This window comes from Balaenoptera musculus, chromosome 11, assembly GCF_009873245.2.
Source record: "Balaenoptera musculus isolate JJ_BM4_2016_0621 chromosome 11, mBalMus1.pri.v3, whole genome shotgun sequence".
Classification (NCBI taxonomy): Eukaryota; Metazoa; Chordata; class Mammalia; order Artiodactyla; family Balaenopteridae; genus Balaenoptera; species Balaenoptera musculus.
In genome coordinates this window covers 50391159-50406586 of record NC_045795.1, presented here as the reverse complement: position 1 = coordinate 50406586, position 15428 = coordinate 50391159, and the positions used below count along the sequence as shown (strand labels likewise).

The window sequence follows — 15428 nt, the reverse complement described above, 5'->3', positions numbered from 1 at the left end:
ATCTTCCCAAGGATCCAGGGAACGTCAAGTGAGTTGATAATATCACCCCAAATAACGCTTCTTATTGGCATAAATTAGAAGAAATTTTTCTTTTTAATAGGTCATTGCATGACTTGTTACCCTGGCACAGTAATCTGTCCGTGTTTCAACATGTTTATCTCTACACTTGGATGTGTGGCCATGGACCCGGAGAGCTGCCTGAGCAGTGACTAGATGCTTCAAAAGCACTCCCCTCAGCCTGGTTAGAGGAAACAACAGCGCTCTCAACACTTCACTCTAATCCACAGCCAAGCTTCCGGCGTGTGAAACATAAAGAATGACGGTAATGTTAGTATCTGATAGCTCCTTAACCAAAAAGGTTTCAATTTTAATCTGTGAGATGCTTCAAAAGAGGAACTTTTCCTTCACCCAGTCTGTCACTCACTCTACAAATACTTATTGGTCACTTTCCCTGTTCAAGGCCTTGTGATGGATGTGACCAAATAGATGTGGATTTGGACTTCAAGGAGACTGCCTTCTAAAATGGTAAAAAAAAAAAAAAAAAAAAAAAAAAAAAAAACCAATATAAGGACCAAGATTACAGAGTAGCAAGGGCTGAGTACAACCCTAAGACAGGAAAAAGATAGAGATACAGTACTAGCAGTGTTTGAAGCAAAGGAAAATAATGTCCAAAAGGAAGAGAAATGAGGACTGACTCAAGGAGAAATGCCTGTCCTAAGCTGGTAAGGATCTGGAGAACCAGGGAGAGAAATGCTGCTTGTTGGCAGAGGTACCCTGGCACGAGAGCGGGGTGCAGTCAGGATTAACTGGATTCCCTGGACCAGTGTCAGAGTGCAGGGCTGATGGAGATGAGAGGGAGGGGTGCCAGTAGCAAGGGGAGGGGCCCAAGGGGGCCGGGGCTGCCCTACCTGCCCACTGTTGGCCAGGTCATCCACAGACAGAGTGGGGTCCAGCCGCAGGGAGAGGCCGAAGTCACAGAGGCAGCAGGTGAGGTCTCCCTTGACCAGGATGTTGGAGCTCTTGAGGTCCCTGTGCACGATGGGCATCTTGGGTCGGCCGCACAGCGTGTGGTCGCTGTGCAGGTGCGCGATGCCACGGGCCAGCGAGCTGCCCAGCCTGCGCAGGTCCTCCCAGCTGATGACGTGGCGCGTCAGGTACTCCTGCAGGTTGCCCTTGGCGTGGAAGGCGGTGATCAGCCAGTACTGCTTGCCCAGCTCCGTCTTGCGCTCCTCAGCTGTCAGGAACTGCAGGATGTTCTCGTGCTTGAGGTTGATGTCCGAGAAGATGTCCTTCTCCGTCTTCCAGGAGGCATATTCTTCATAGGGGAAGATCTTGACGGCCACGGTCTCAAACTGCTCAGACGTGTTCTGCCTCAGCTTGGCCTTGTAGACCTCAGCGAAGCGCCCTTTGCCCACCAGGGTGTCCAGCTCAATGGGCAGCAACTCTGTGTTGTGATTGATGTTGTTGGCGCAGGTGGAGCTGATGTCGGAGCGGTCATCCTCCAGGATGATGGCCAGGTGCTCACTGAACTCCATCAGCTTGCGCGGCTTGCCCGAGTCCCAGGCCGGGCTCAGCTTCTGCTGCCGGTGGACGCGGTAGCAGTAGAAGGTGACGATGACAGCAATGGCGATGCCCAGCGGCGGCAGGAGGCTGACACCTGTCACTTGGAAGATGACCAACAGCAAGTCGGGGTTGTTGGTGGCGTATTCTGAGGTGGAAACAAAGGAGAGAAGGAGCTGGGTCAGCAGGTGTGCACTGGAAGGAAGTGGTCCACACCCCAAGCATCGTAGGTTTTACCTTCAGCATAGTTTTTGTGGACAACATATGGTGAGTTTTTATTACGGGCATGGATGCTACTGTGCACTTGTCCAGTCTTGCCTGCCTCTGGCCATCTAGTCCATATCTCCTACTCTTCCCTCAAAACTCATCTTAGAAATCAAAACTCGACATCAACCAATCAGAGAATTGTGCACGAGCTAATCACATACCCTGGGATGCCCCTCCCACGCCTGGTCTTTAAAAATGGTTTGCTGGCACTATTCACAATAGCCAGGACATAAAAACAACCTAAATGTCCATCGACAGAGGAATGGATAAAGAAGATGTGGTACATATATATATACAATGGAATATTACTCAGCCATAAAAAAGAATGAAATAATGCCATTTGCAGCAACATGGACGGCCCTAGAGATGACCATACTAAGTGAAGTAAATCAGAAAGATAAAGACAAAAACCATATGATATCATTTACATGTGGAATCTAAAATATGGCACAAATGAACCTATCGATAAAACAGAAACAGACTCAAAGACACAGAGAACAGGTTTGTGGTTGCCAAGGGGTAGGGGAGGTGGGAGAGGGATGGATTGGGAGTTTGGGGTTGGCAGATGCAAACCATTACATATAAAATAGATAAACAACAAGTTCCTACTGTATAGCACAGGGAACTACATTCAATCTCCTGGGATAAACCATAATGGAAAAGAATATTAAAAAAAGGATGTACCTATATGTATAACTGAATCACTTTGCTGGACAGCAGAAATTAGCACAACATTGTAAGTCAACTATACTTCAATTTAAAAAATGCTTTGCTGAAACCCTGTGGGAGATTCGGGGTTTTGGGGGGGTGGTGGGCATGAGCTACCTGTTCTCCTTGCTTGGCCCTGCAATAAATCTTTCTCTGCTAAAAACAAACAAACAAACAAAAAAAACAACAACCCACAAAAAAACCCCACAAAACTCAGCTTAAACGTCACTCCCTAAAGGAAATTTAGGAAAACATTCTATTTTATATATTCCCATAGCATGCCACATTTTTCCTGTGCAACAAGTGAGCACAATTTGAGTTAAATAACTATGACTCCATTTATTGGTTCCATATCTGCCTTTCCCTACTTTCCCCACCCCAGCAGACTGAGAGCTCCATGCTGCCAGGGACCATGCCTTTCTTCTCCATGACTGTAACCAGCACTTAGCACACATGAGGGCCTTATTAAGTGTTGAATAAATGGATGAAGCATTTACTGAGTGTTCACTAAGCTCCAAGCACTGCAGGAGGTTTTGGGAATATAGAAAATGACAACTCCTGCCTCCAAAGTGCTCACGTATATGGTATCTGGTGAAAACAAAGAGACAGCCACAGTCCTGCCGCAGTCTGTGCTCTTTTGTAAACTCTAACTTGTCCTGTTCTGCTCAACACCCAGGCTACCACGAAACATCAGCTCTGAGCCTACTGGTCTCTTTGGAAGTCAGTTACCTTATATCCCCCTAATGTTTCTCTTTTCAGTGTCATGTGATTTATAGCTTCATAGAACAGGGATATTTAGTAGCAATAATGGAAACATTAGTGAGAGACGTTATAGAAGGAAGTGCAGGCCAGTTTCCTGACTGGGACCACTGAGGCAGGCTCTGTGGGGGATGGAGAAGAGCCCTTATCACCAGCTAAGTAACTACAATGTCTTGTTCCTCAAACTTTGATTCATGAGCTGGCCTTGGTTGGCTCTGGTTAAATAGTTTTCTTCTTGGGAAGAAGAATGTGGATGGAGATGCTCAGTGGGCAAGAGTCAGGGAAACATAGTTATAGTTCAGGGAGAGCTTTGTGCTAGACTATTACTTTATCAGCCATTCATTTTCTCTCAAAGGTGCCCACTAAGGAGCAGTCCTCATGCTCAGAAGCTAGATTCAGTCATTAAACACAGCACTACTGAGGTCCTACTAGGGGATGGGACAGCCCTCAAAGCGGGGATGACCCAGCAGAGAAGTTAGGATGTGTCTACACCTGCCTAGCAACATCCAGCAGTCTGGGATGGAAGCTAATGCGTGCCCCCATCTATGCTGGAGTGTGGGAAAGACAGAGAGACAGGGATGGCACAGTGGTAAGGACTGTGTGCTGGCCAGTGAAGGATGGGAAGCAGTCAGTGATGGCAGAAGGAATGTTATGTGAAGAAGTAAGAATACAGGATCTACCTGAGGAAGAGCAGGAGTCCCAAACTGACAACTGTGCACAAAGGAAGAGAGAGGAAAGTTTGGGTAGGTGGTTTGGGACCAGACATCACGTCCAAGGATGGATTCATAATTATATAATTGGCAGTATTCACCCACTGGCGGTGTATTTTAAAAAGTGATGAGAATACAGTCCAGGTGGAACAGAGACAATCTCTCCAAGGGAATCCATTACCTAAATGGTATTTGATGTCTTCACTTAATGAAGCACAGAGAGAAATGAAACTAAGACGATGTCAGGTGGCCCTATGATTAACTACCTATTCTTAAGGGAAGTTCTAAGTGGAAATGCCAACTTCCACTGACTATTCTAGATGAAAGCCTTAGGTCTTACATCTATTTGATGCCACTAAAAACATGAAAAGTACCCCCAAACATCAGAATTCCAGCAACCAAAAGAAAAAAAAAAATCACTATTTTGGAGGAAGATACATGAATGTATTAAAAAGAATAGACAAATTCAACTAGGTAGCAGGATACAAGATTAACATACAGAAACTGTTTGCATTTCTTTACACTAACAATGAAATATCAGAAGGTGAATGTAAATAAACTATCCCTTTTAAAAGCACATCAAAAAAAATAAATAAATAACAACTTAGCGATAAACTTCACCAAGGAGGTGAAAGACTTAATATGCTGAGAACTACAAAACATTAATAAAAGAAATTAAAGATGATTCAAAGAAATGGAAGATATCCCATGCTCTTGGATTGGAAGAATTAGTACTATTAAAATGGCAATACTACCCAAAGCAATCTACAGATTTAATGTGATCCCCATCAAATTACCCCTGACATTTTCACAGAACTAGAACAAAAAATCCTAAAATTTATATGGAACCATAGAAGACCCAGCCAAAGCAAACCTGAGGAAAACACAGCAGGAGGCATAACCTTCCCAGACTTCAGACAACACTACAAAGCTACAGTAATCAAAACAGCATGGTATTGGCACAAAAAGAGACATACAGATTAATGGAACAGAATAGAGTGCCCAGAAAAAAACTCACACACCTACAGTCAATTAATCTTCAACAAAGGAAGCAAGAATACAAAATGGGAAAAAGACAGTCTCTTCAGCAAGTGGTGCTGAGAATGTTAGGCAGCTGCATGTAAATCAATGAAGTTAGAACACACCCTCACACCATACACAAAAATAAACTCAAAATGGCTTAAAGACTGAAACATAAGACATGACACCATAAAACTCCTAGAAGAGATCATAGGCAAAAAATTCTTTGACATAAATTGTACCAATGTGTTCTTAGGTCAGTCTCCCAAGGCAATAGAAATAAAAACAAAAGTAAACAAATGGGACCTAATCAAACTTACAAGCTTTTGCACAGCAAAGGAAATCATAAACAAAACAAAAAGAAAACCTACAGAATGGGAGAAAATATCTGCAAAGATGTGACTGACAAGGGCTTAATTTCCAAAATATACAAACAGCTCATACAACTCAACAACAACAACAAAAACAACCCAATCAAAAAATGGGCACAAGACCTAAATAGACATTTCTCCAAAGAAGACATACAGATGGCCAACTGGCACATGAAAAGATGCTCAACACTGCTAATTTTTAGAGAAATGCAAATTAAAACTACAGTGAGGTACCACCTCGTAGCAGTCAGAGGCCCATCATTAAAAAGTCTACAATTAACAAATGCTGGAGAGGGTGCAGAAAAAAGGGAACCCTGTTACACTGTTGGTGGGAATGTAAATCGGTGCAGCCACTCTGGAAAACAGTATGGAGATTCCTCAAAAAACTAAAACTAGAGTCACCGTATGATCCAGCAATCCCACTCCTGGGCATATACTCTAACAAAACTATAATTCAAAAAGATACATGCAACCCTATGTACACAGCAGCACTATTTACAATAGCCAAGACATGGAAACAACCTAAATGTCCATCAACAGATGAATGGATAAAGAAGATGTGGTGTGTGTGTGTGTGTGTGTGTATACACACACACACACACACACACAATGGAATATTAGCCATCAAAAAGAATAATGCCATTTTTCAGCAACATGGCTGGACCTAGCGATTATCACACTAAATGAAGTAAGCCAGACAGAGAAAGACAAATACCACATGATATCACTTATATGTGGAATCTAAAATACGATACAAATCAACATATCTACGAAACAGAAACAGACTCACAGATATAGACAACAGACTTGCCAAGGGGGAGCGGGGTAGGGGCAGGAAGGAATGGGAGTTTGGGATTAGCAGAGGCAAACTATTATATATGGATGGATAAACAACAAGGTCCTACTATATAGCACAAGGAACTATATTCAGTAACCTGTGTCAAACCATAATGGAAAAGAATATGAAAAAAGAATATATATGTATGTGTAACTGAGTCACTTTGCTGTACAGAAGAAATTAGCACAACATTGTAAATCAACTATACTTCAATAAAATTTTAAAGAATAGGAAGAAGGAAACAATTTGGTGATTGAATCTTGAAAACCTAAGTTCTTACACTGTCAGGCTTGAGTGGGACCCAGGGAAGGTGGGACTAGAGGCTTCAGTGGGGTGGGACAAAGCGATTACAAGAAAGATTGGAACTACAAGTGAAACAGAAGATCTTGTGCAGAAGTATGGATGGTCTCTCTTGTCCAGCAAAGAATGAACCTGGAGATCAAGACTGGGGGGACAGATGAAATGATATTGAGATGCAGCAGAAAATAAGGTTCCCCTCCTATAACTCCACCTCTACTATCTGAACTATCCAATGGGCGTGTCTTCTTCAGGTGGCCACTTGTCTTTAACAACATAGAATGTCTTATAAATAAATGGGTTTGATTCTCTGATTGCTTGTTCCTCCCATGAAAAAGTAAGCTCTACAAGGGTAAATCCACACATATTGATCACCACTCTCTACCCAGCAGCTGACTCAGGGCGGGGCACTTAGGTACTCAGCAAATGTTTCCCGTAGAAGCTGAATGAATAATTACTTTTGTGGGACAATATCCCTCCCATTCTTGGATAAAGAAGATGTGGTACATATATACAATGATGGAATACTACTCAGCCATAAAAAGAACGAAATAATGCCATTTGCAGAAACATGGATGGACCTAGAGATTATCATACTAAGTAAGTTAGAAAGAGAAAGACAAATACCATGTGATATCACTTACATGTGGTATCTAAAATATGACACAAATGAACCTATCTATGAAACAGAAACAGAATCACAGACATAGAGAACATTGCCAAGGGGGAGGGGGGTGGAGGAGGGATGGAGTGGGAGGCTGGGGTTAACAGATGTAAGCTTTTATATACAGAATGGATAAACAACAGGGTCTCTATAGCACAGAGAGCTATATTCAATATCCTGTGATAAACCATAATGGAAAAGAATATGAAAAAAAAAGAATGTATATATATATATATATATATATATGTATAACTGAATCACTTTTCTGTATAGCAGAAATTAACACAACATTGTAAATCAACTATACTTCAATTAAAAAAAAAATCCCTCCCATTCTTTATGCCCTACAGCAGGGGTTGGCAAACTATGGCCCCGGGGCTTACAGGCTGCTCTTGTACAGCCTCAAGAGCTGTGAATTTTTCATTTTTAAAGGGTTGTTTAAATACAAAAAGAAACTAAGTAGTTCATACAACAGAGATCATATCTGGCCCAGAAAGCCTAAAATATTTACTACCTGGCCCTTTACAGAAAAAGTTTACTAGCCCCTCTTCTATTGGTTTTATTTTAACAACCTGCAATGCATTGGCAGAATTTGGAGAGACTTCATTCTGGTCCAATGTGAATATTCTTTTACGTATGAGAAAACAACACAACGAAAAAATTTTAAATATTAACTGCATAATTACTTAGCTATGTCTCCAATTCATTAAAGGGTGTAAAACATCCAAATGAACTGTTCATGTATCACTGATAATTTTATTTTCTAATTCCTGTCCATATATGTAAAAGGGTCTTCCTTGCTGATTTCTAGTCTTCTTCAGGCTAAGGGAAACACAAAAACAGAAATCTCCTTTAATTTATTAATTGAAGAAGACTCTAGAAATCCCCCTTTCAATGTCAGAAACCAAAGTGTTACTTTCCCCTCAAATTTCCTTTGATTTCTTTTTGAAAACCTACAGGTAAAAATGTGGTGGGGAAGGAATTATCTATTAACATCTGTCAATCTTGAAACTTCAAAGAGGTGGTGAAAAACCCAAACAATAGCAAATCAGGCTGAAAGGAAGCTTTGGGATGTGGCTTTATCTAAACAGAAGCCACCCACACCCTCTCAGAGTTAACCCTTGAGCTGCTCCTAGAAAAACCAACAGCTATAGCTATAGTAGGTACAAGCTAGCTTCTCCTTTACTCAGAGACCAGCAGGAAATATTTCTTTTTGCCAGCCCCCAGTTACACAGAAACTCGTAATTATCGAATACAAATTATGTACTTCTCTGTGTGCCAATAGTTTTATATAATATTTATATTTAATTGAAAGAAAAACCCTATGAGGTAGATACTGCTATTATTATAAACCCAATTTTTCAGATAGGGAAGCTAAGGGTCAGACAGTTTAAATAATTTCTCAAGCTCTGTTTGATTAGAGACCCCCGCTCTTAACCCCATGCCATACTGTCTCTAAACTTCACATCAGTGGGAGCTGATTAAGAATGACTTTATACAAGCTCTCAATTTGATAAAGTGGTTTTCTTCACTGGGGGCTGGACTAAGTGATTTCACGGCCGTCCACTAAGGTTTAACTCTGAACTATGGGCAGTTCTCAGACAACGTGTCGGGTGTGCAGACTGTTCCCCTTGGCTCTTAACTAAGAACCAGAATAGACTAGTGTTCTTGCAAATATGCATCTTTTCCCTGCCTGGGAAGGAAAAGTCTTACACAAGGAAGAACCCTAAAATCTTTCGTAGGACCTAGAATGTAGGGCACTCAAGATATGGAACCCTCCATGAATTGTTTCTTGGGCACACAGGTAACCAGTGCTCAAAAGGTGATGTTCACATGACACTCCCTTGTTATGTAACACTGAGCCACACAGAGTTTTGGGGGGCATTACAAACGAGGGGAACTTTTCCAGGGTTCATACACACGCAGCTCTCCACTGTTAACAGCAGACTTTCTTAGCCTGGGCTCCAGAGATAGACTTCTGGGAGTATGTAAATTTAAACGGGCAAAATGACACTTTTTATTTTCTCTAACCTTTAACTAAAATTTCACATTTCCCAGCATTAGCCACACCTATGACTTTGTCACCAAGAGAAACCACAGATATTTTCATGCCGCTTTACGTGTGTTGCAGAGGCCTCGGTGAATCCTTTATATTCATCACTTAGCCATTTCAATTTGTTCGATCTGATGCTAGATCTTGTTATTTAAACCATTACTATAGAAGTAAATATTACTACATCACAAATTTATTTTATAAAATATTTGATAATTGTATTACACTATGTTTGATCTTCTTTGAACTCCTGTGTGTTCTATTTTATGCATTTGAAGACATCACTGTGAAGAGATCCACAGGCTTCGCCAGACGTCCCAGAAGTCCAGGGCACACACATAAAACCAGAGAGCCCTGGGCAGAGTGAAGGCATCACGCCCTAGCCTCTCTGCCAGGATTTCCTAGAGCAGAGATTTCCAGACTCATCTGTTTCTCTGGGAAGTTAGTAAGGAAGGAAACGGGTGCCAATGACGGACCCTCCTGGGGTGATATGTTGTGTGCCCCACGGACAAGGGTGGATTCTGTCATGTGCGAGGGGAGCTCTGCAGTGGAAAAGGACGGGAAATTCTCTGAACTCTCTTAAGGACAACAGAGATAACTCCCCTATCACGGGCTTTATCGAACTGGGCACAGATCATTCACTTTATCAGCAGCATCTCACTTTATTTCTTCAACAGCCAAGTCAGGTTCTGTTCATTGCCCTGGTTTATAGAGGAAACTACTGAGGAAGGGAGGGAGGGATGAAGGGAGGCAGGGAGGGAAGGAGAGGGGTGAGGAGGGAGGGAGAGAGGGAGGGAGGGAGGGAGGAAGGGAAAGGGAGAGAGAGAGAAAGGCAAAGTGGGGGGGGGGAATGAGAGGCAGAAGGGGGAGTGAGAGAGAGAGAGAGGGAGGGAAGGGAAGGAAAGAAAGAGGGGAAAAAAGAAAGAAAGAAACTGAGAAGAGCCTGTTTCCCGCAGGTCTGAGTGGCTCCAGAGCCCTTGTTCTTTCCACGCCACCAAGATGTCTCCCTAGCAATGAACCAAAGGCCCGTTTAATAATTCCAAAATTTTCCAACCAAATGTGTCCCACATAGAGGAGCCAAACTGACTTGCAAATAAGGAGCCATTTGCAAATGTCAGAATCTTGATAAATAAACAGTTTTTAAGGACAAATGTCAAAGATAAATGTTAGTACGCCATTAAAAAAAAACAAAACACAAACTGGCAGAAAACCTCAAGGGGAAATTCCTTGGTATAGGTTCCTCCAGAGTGACTTAAAAGTAAATAAGTTGCCTAATCACACACACACAGGCGTGCACACACAGGTGCGCACACAACATGCAACACAATGGAAACATGTAGCTCCCAGGCTCTTTCAAGTCCTCTGTGAGGCCCAAACCCAACACTGATTACTAAAAGGAACTTAAAACTGAATCTCTATAATTCTTTTTTTTTTCCAAAAAATCACATAGTAAAAAGGACATTAAATTAAGGCCAAGAGTAAAAATGCCTATGTGGGTTGGTTAATGCATCTTGATAAAAACCAAATTAACAGAGCTGAATTTGACAGATGGGCTCCTACTTTAATATTTGAATTAGTTCTGCAACTCCTCCACTCAGTGAAGAGTTTGGGCAAAAATTTACCAAGATAGTAATTTATCCAAGACACAGAAAGGGATAGAGATGCTCGTTTTCTGTACACCTCAGTGCGTTGGTGAACACTGCAAGACAACCACAGAGATGCTTGAAGTTGTCAGTGACACGCTAACCACAGAGATTTTCACACGCCAACATGTTCATCTAAAGCAACAGGATATATATGCAACCGGCTGAGATCCAAAGAAGGAAACTGTGCTCAAGAGAGATACGCTGGTGGGAAAGGAGAATTTCCTGTCTCAAGTCATTAATTAAGTCAAGTTAATTGTAATATTTAAAAGCACAGCATTCATTTATTGAGAACCTACTAAATGCCAAACACTGGGTTTCACGTGGATTATTCTGAACCCCTGCAGCCACACTGCTAGATCTGAATCAGTTCCCATTTCCTAGACGTGCCGATGGAAGCCTGTGTGTACAGTGAGCTGCGGTCCTTGCAGAGCAGGCTGCTGTGCCAGTTAGTGGCGAGCTGGAGGGGCAGTGTCATTCAAGAGGGATGCTGACAGCCGCTCCCCGGATCTCTGGCCAACAGAGGCTTCAATACGAGCATTTAGAAAAAGGACAAGATTACACAACCAAAGAAAAGAGAAGGAAAGAGAGAGTAAAGATAAAAGTTGAAATCAGTGGAATAGAAAACAAAGTTACAAGAGGGAGAATCAACAACACCCTGAATGGGTTGTATCATGATCAACACAACACGTAAACCTCGGTGAGACTGATAAACATAGCCAAGGGCAAAGGCCCGGACGAGACAGAATCACGGGCACAGCCAAGACTCAAGGGATCTGAAAAACTTTTCCAATAAGTTTGAAACCTTAAAACAATATTGGTCAAAGTCCTAAAAGTTTATATGTGTAAGTTACTAAAACTGACCCAAGAAAAACCTGAATAATCTTACAAACATTAAAGAAATTGAGTAGTTAAAAATCTTCCACAGTATAACCCTAATTTTTTTATCTTTAAGCCTTTTACTGTCAAATTTCTTAGTATCAATGACTGAATACACGTCAGAATTTGATTTTTGTGGAATTGCCAACCCCCTAAAAAAACTTCCTACAATAAAAATGCCAGTGGAAATCTTAGAAAAATGTTTAATCGTAGTCTAAACAAGTGGGAACCATCAGATAAATCCAGAATGTGCCTCTATAAAATCAATGGCCCACCTGTTTCCAGTCAGAGTCACAAGAAACAAGAAACACACTGAAGAGGCAAAATAACCAAATGCCACGCGTGGTCCTTGACTGGAAGAGCAGCAACCCCACTGCTTTGGGGAAATTTGAACGTGGACTGTAATACACCCACACACCCACCCCCAGTGCCTCCCCACACACATAGAAATGAGGAGGTGGTAAAATGTTAACACATGGTAAATAGAGAGAAAGGGAAAGGGTATACAGGGGCTCATTGTTCCATTCTTTCAAGTTTTCAGAAAGTTTAATTTTTTTCCAGTAAAAATTGGGGGAAAACGTATCCGAAAACATTTGAGCAACAGTGTTCCCCTCGAAGCCCCAGACACACACCTGTCCTAGATGAAGCTGAGAGCCACCGAACTTTCGAGAAGTAGGTTATTTCAGTGTCACACAAACTCAGTGAATAGGAAAAGCGTTCTCTGAAAATAGGACAACCAAAAGCAGACAAAAAGAATGTAAGAAAATTACAGAACAATCTCACTCGTGTACCATGATTTAAAAAAACGAATTCTAAATAAAAATGGCAGCAACCCAAATCCAGTCAAGGGTATAAAATAAAAAGTATTATTTTAAATTAAAAACAAATATGCAAAGAAAACAACTCCTATCGCTGACCACATTAATAATTTAAATGAGAAAAAAACTGTATGATCAATTCAGTAGATATAGAGAAAGTATATGACAAAGCTAAAGGCCTCCGTAAGGAATATATATACCAACAATCCTCAGCAAACCTTATTGTAATGGGGACATTTTAAATGCATTCCTTTGAAAAACAGTTCAGGCACTGAGGCCAACTGTAGCTATTTCTAGTCAACATGAATTACAGATCCCAACCAACCAGCACAGTAAGGCAAAAGGGAGGCCGTACCAGGTAAAAAAGGTCTATACATCGACAGCCTCATCTCGCCTGGTCCTTTACACCTGGGCAGTGTTTCTTAGTCTCCAGATGTCACTGTGCTCGCTCATCTACTGTACACACAGATCCACTGACAGGTGGCCGCTTTTCTGATGAGATAATTTATATTTAAAGGATGATTTGATATCGGGAAGACAGGAAGTTCACAATATTAAAAGCACTCTTACATTCAGTCCCAAAACCCTATATTTCCAAAGAGACTAACACAAAGTACATTTTTTTAAATAAATAAATTTATTTATTTATTTATTTTTGGCTGCGTTGGGTCTTTGTTGCTGCGTGCAGGCTTTCTCTAGTTGCAGCGAGCGGGGGCTACTCTTCGCTGTGGTGCACGGGCTTCTCATTGCAGTGGCTTCTCTTGTTGCGGAACACGGGCTCTAGGCATGCGGGCTTCAGTGGCTGAGGCATGTGGGTTTCAGTAGCTGTGGCACGCAGGCTCAGTAGTTGTGTCTCGTGGGCTCTAGAGTTCAGGTTTAGTAGTTATGGCGCACGGGCTCAGTTGCTCTGCACCATGTGGAATCTTCCCAGACCAGAGATCGAACCCGTGTCCCCTGCATTGGCAGGTGGATTCTTAACCACTGTGCCACCAGGGAAGCCCACAGAGTACATTTTGTTAAAAGAGCTTATTTGGGCTTCCCTGGTGGCGCAGTGGTTGAGAATCTGCCTGCTGATGCAGGGGACACGGGTTCGAGCCCTCGTCTGGGAAGATCCCACATGCCACGGAGCAACTAGGCCCGTGAGCTACAACTACTGAGCCTGCGCGTCTGGAGCCTGTGCTCCGCAACAAGAGAGGCCACGATAGTGAGAGGCCCGCGCACCGTGATGAAGAGTGGCCCCCGCTTGCCGCAACTAGAGGAAGCCCTCTCACAGAAACGAAGACCCAACACAGCCAAATAAATAAAGAAATAAAGAAATAAATAAAGAAAAAAAAGAAAAGCTTCTCAAAAAAAAAAAAAAGAGCTTATTTGAGGATTTTTATCCCAAGTCTCCTGTACATCCCCAAATCATCTCTCTTTGCCACGCTGTGTTTGCTGCCGGGGGTTTAAGGTCACATTTTGTGCAGGATATTACACAACAGAGACTGCACTTCAAATCCTGAAGTCCCCGCAGCTCTTGGAAGAGGACTTCTCTTGAGCTTTCCAAGTCTACAATCTAAGTGATATACTTTCACATTACTTCTTTGCCTCTAAACCATGATATGTCCAGACACCACACTGAGCTGAGATTCGATTTCATGATTTTCTCAATGCACACAGAGAAGTTGCCTTTTTTGACAATTTGAAGAAAAAAAAATAGTTCTAGGCTCAAACAAGTAATATTTTATCAGGCAATGGAAAGCCCTAAGAATAATCAAAGCAGATTCTGCAATTCAAACATTGACTGATACCGGGAATTCCCTGGTGGTCCAATGGTTAGGACTCTGTGCTTTTACTGCCGAGGGCCTGGGTTCCATCCCTGGTTAGGGAACTAAGATCCCACAAGCCATGTGGTGTGGCCGGAAAAAAAAAAAAAAGAAAAACTTTACAGACACTATTCTGTATACTTAGAGGTAGTATAAGTTGGTTTTTAAGAACTTGGGACTCTGAAGCTTTTGCACAGCAAAGGAAACCATAAACAAAACGAAAAGACAACCCACAGAATGGGAGAAAACATCTGCAAACGAAGCGACTGACAAGGGATTAATCACCAAAACATGCAAACAGCTCATGGAGCTCAATATCAAAAAAATAAACAACCCAATTAAAAAAGGGGTGGAAGATCTAAATAGACATTTCTCCAAAGAAGACATACAGATGGCCCAAAAGCACATGAAAAGATGCTCGACATTGCTAATTATTAGAGAAATGCAAATCAAAACTACAATGAGGTATCGCCTCACACTGGTCAGAATGGCCATCATCAAAAAGTCTACAAACAATAAATGCTGGAGAGGGTGTGGAGAAAAGGGAACCCTGCTACACTGTTGGTGGGAATGTAAATTGGTACAACCATTATGGAGAACAGTATGAAGGTTCCTTACAAAACTAAAAATAGAGCTACTGTATGATCCAGCAATCCCACTCCTGGGCATATATCCAGAGAAAACCATACTTTGAAAAGACGTATGCACCCCAATGTTCACTGCAGCAACTATTTCCAATACCTAGGACATGGAAGCAAACTAAATGTCCATTGACAGAAGAATGGGTAAAGAAGATGTGGTACATTTATAACAGAAGATTACTCAGCCATAAAAAAGAATGGAATAATGCCATTTGCAGCAACATGGATGGACCTGGAGATTATCATACTACATGAAGTAAGCCAGGTAGAGAAAGACAAATATCGTATGACATCACTTACATGTTGAATCTAAAAAAATGATACAAATGAACTTATTTACAAAACAGAAACAGACTCGCAGACTTTGAAAATAAACTTATGGTTACCGAAGGGGA

At 41.8% G+C, this 15428-nt stretch overlaps 1 protein-coding gene across 1 annotated transcript in view; it reads right to left on the bottom strand.

Annotated features, from left to right (window-relative positions):
- Nucleotides 1-15428, bottom strand: part of TGFBR2 (transforming growth factor beta receptor 2) — a 94850-nt gene that overhangs the window by 23472 nt on the left and 55950 nt on the right. Inside the window, exon 4 of the mRNA XM_036868562.1 lies at nucleotides 909-1708. Coding sequence (XP_036724457.1) covers nucleotides 909-1708 — 800 coding nt within the window. The remainder of the gene's footprint in view (nucleotides 1-908; nucleotides 1709-15428) is intronic.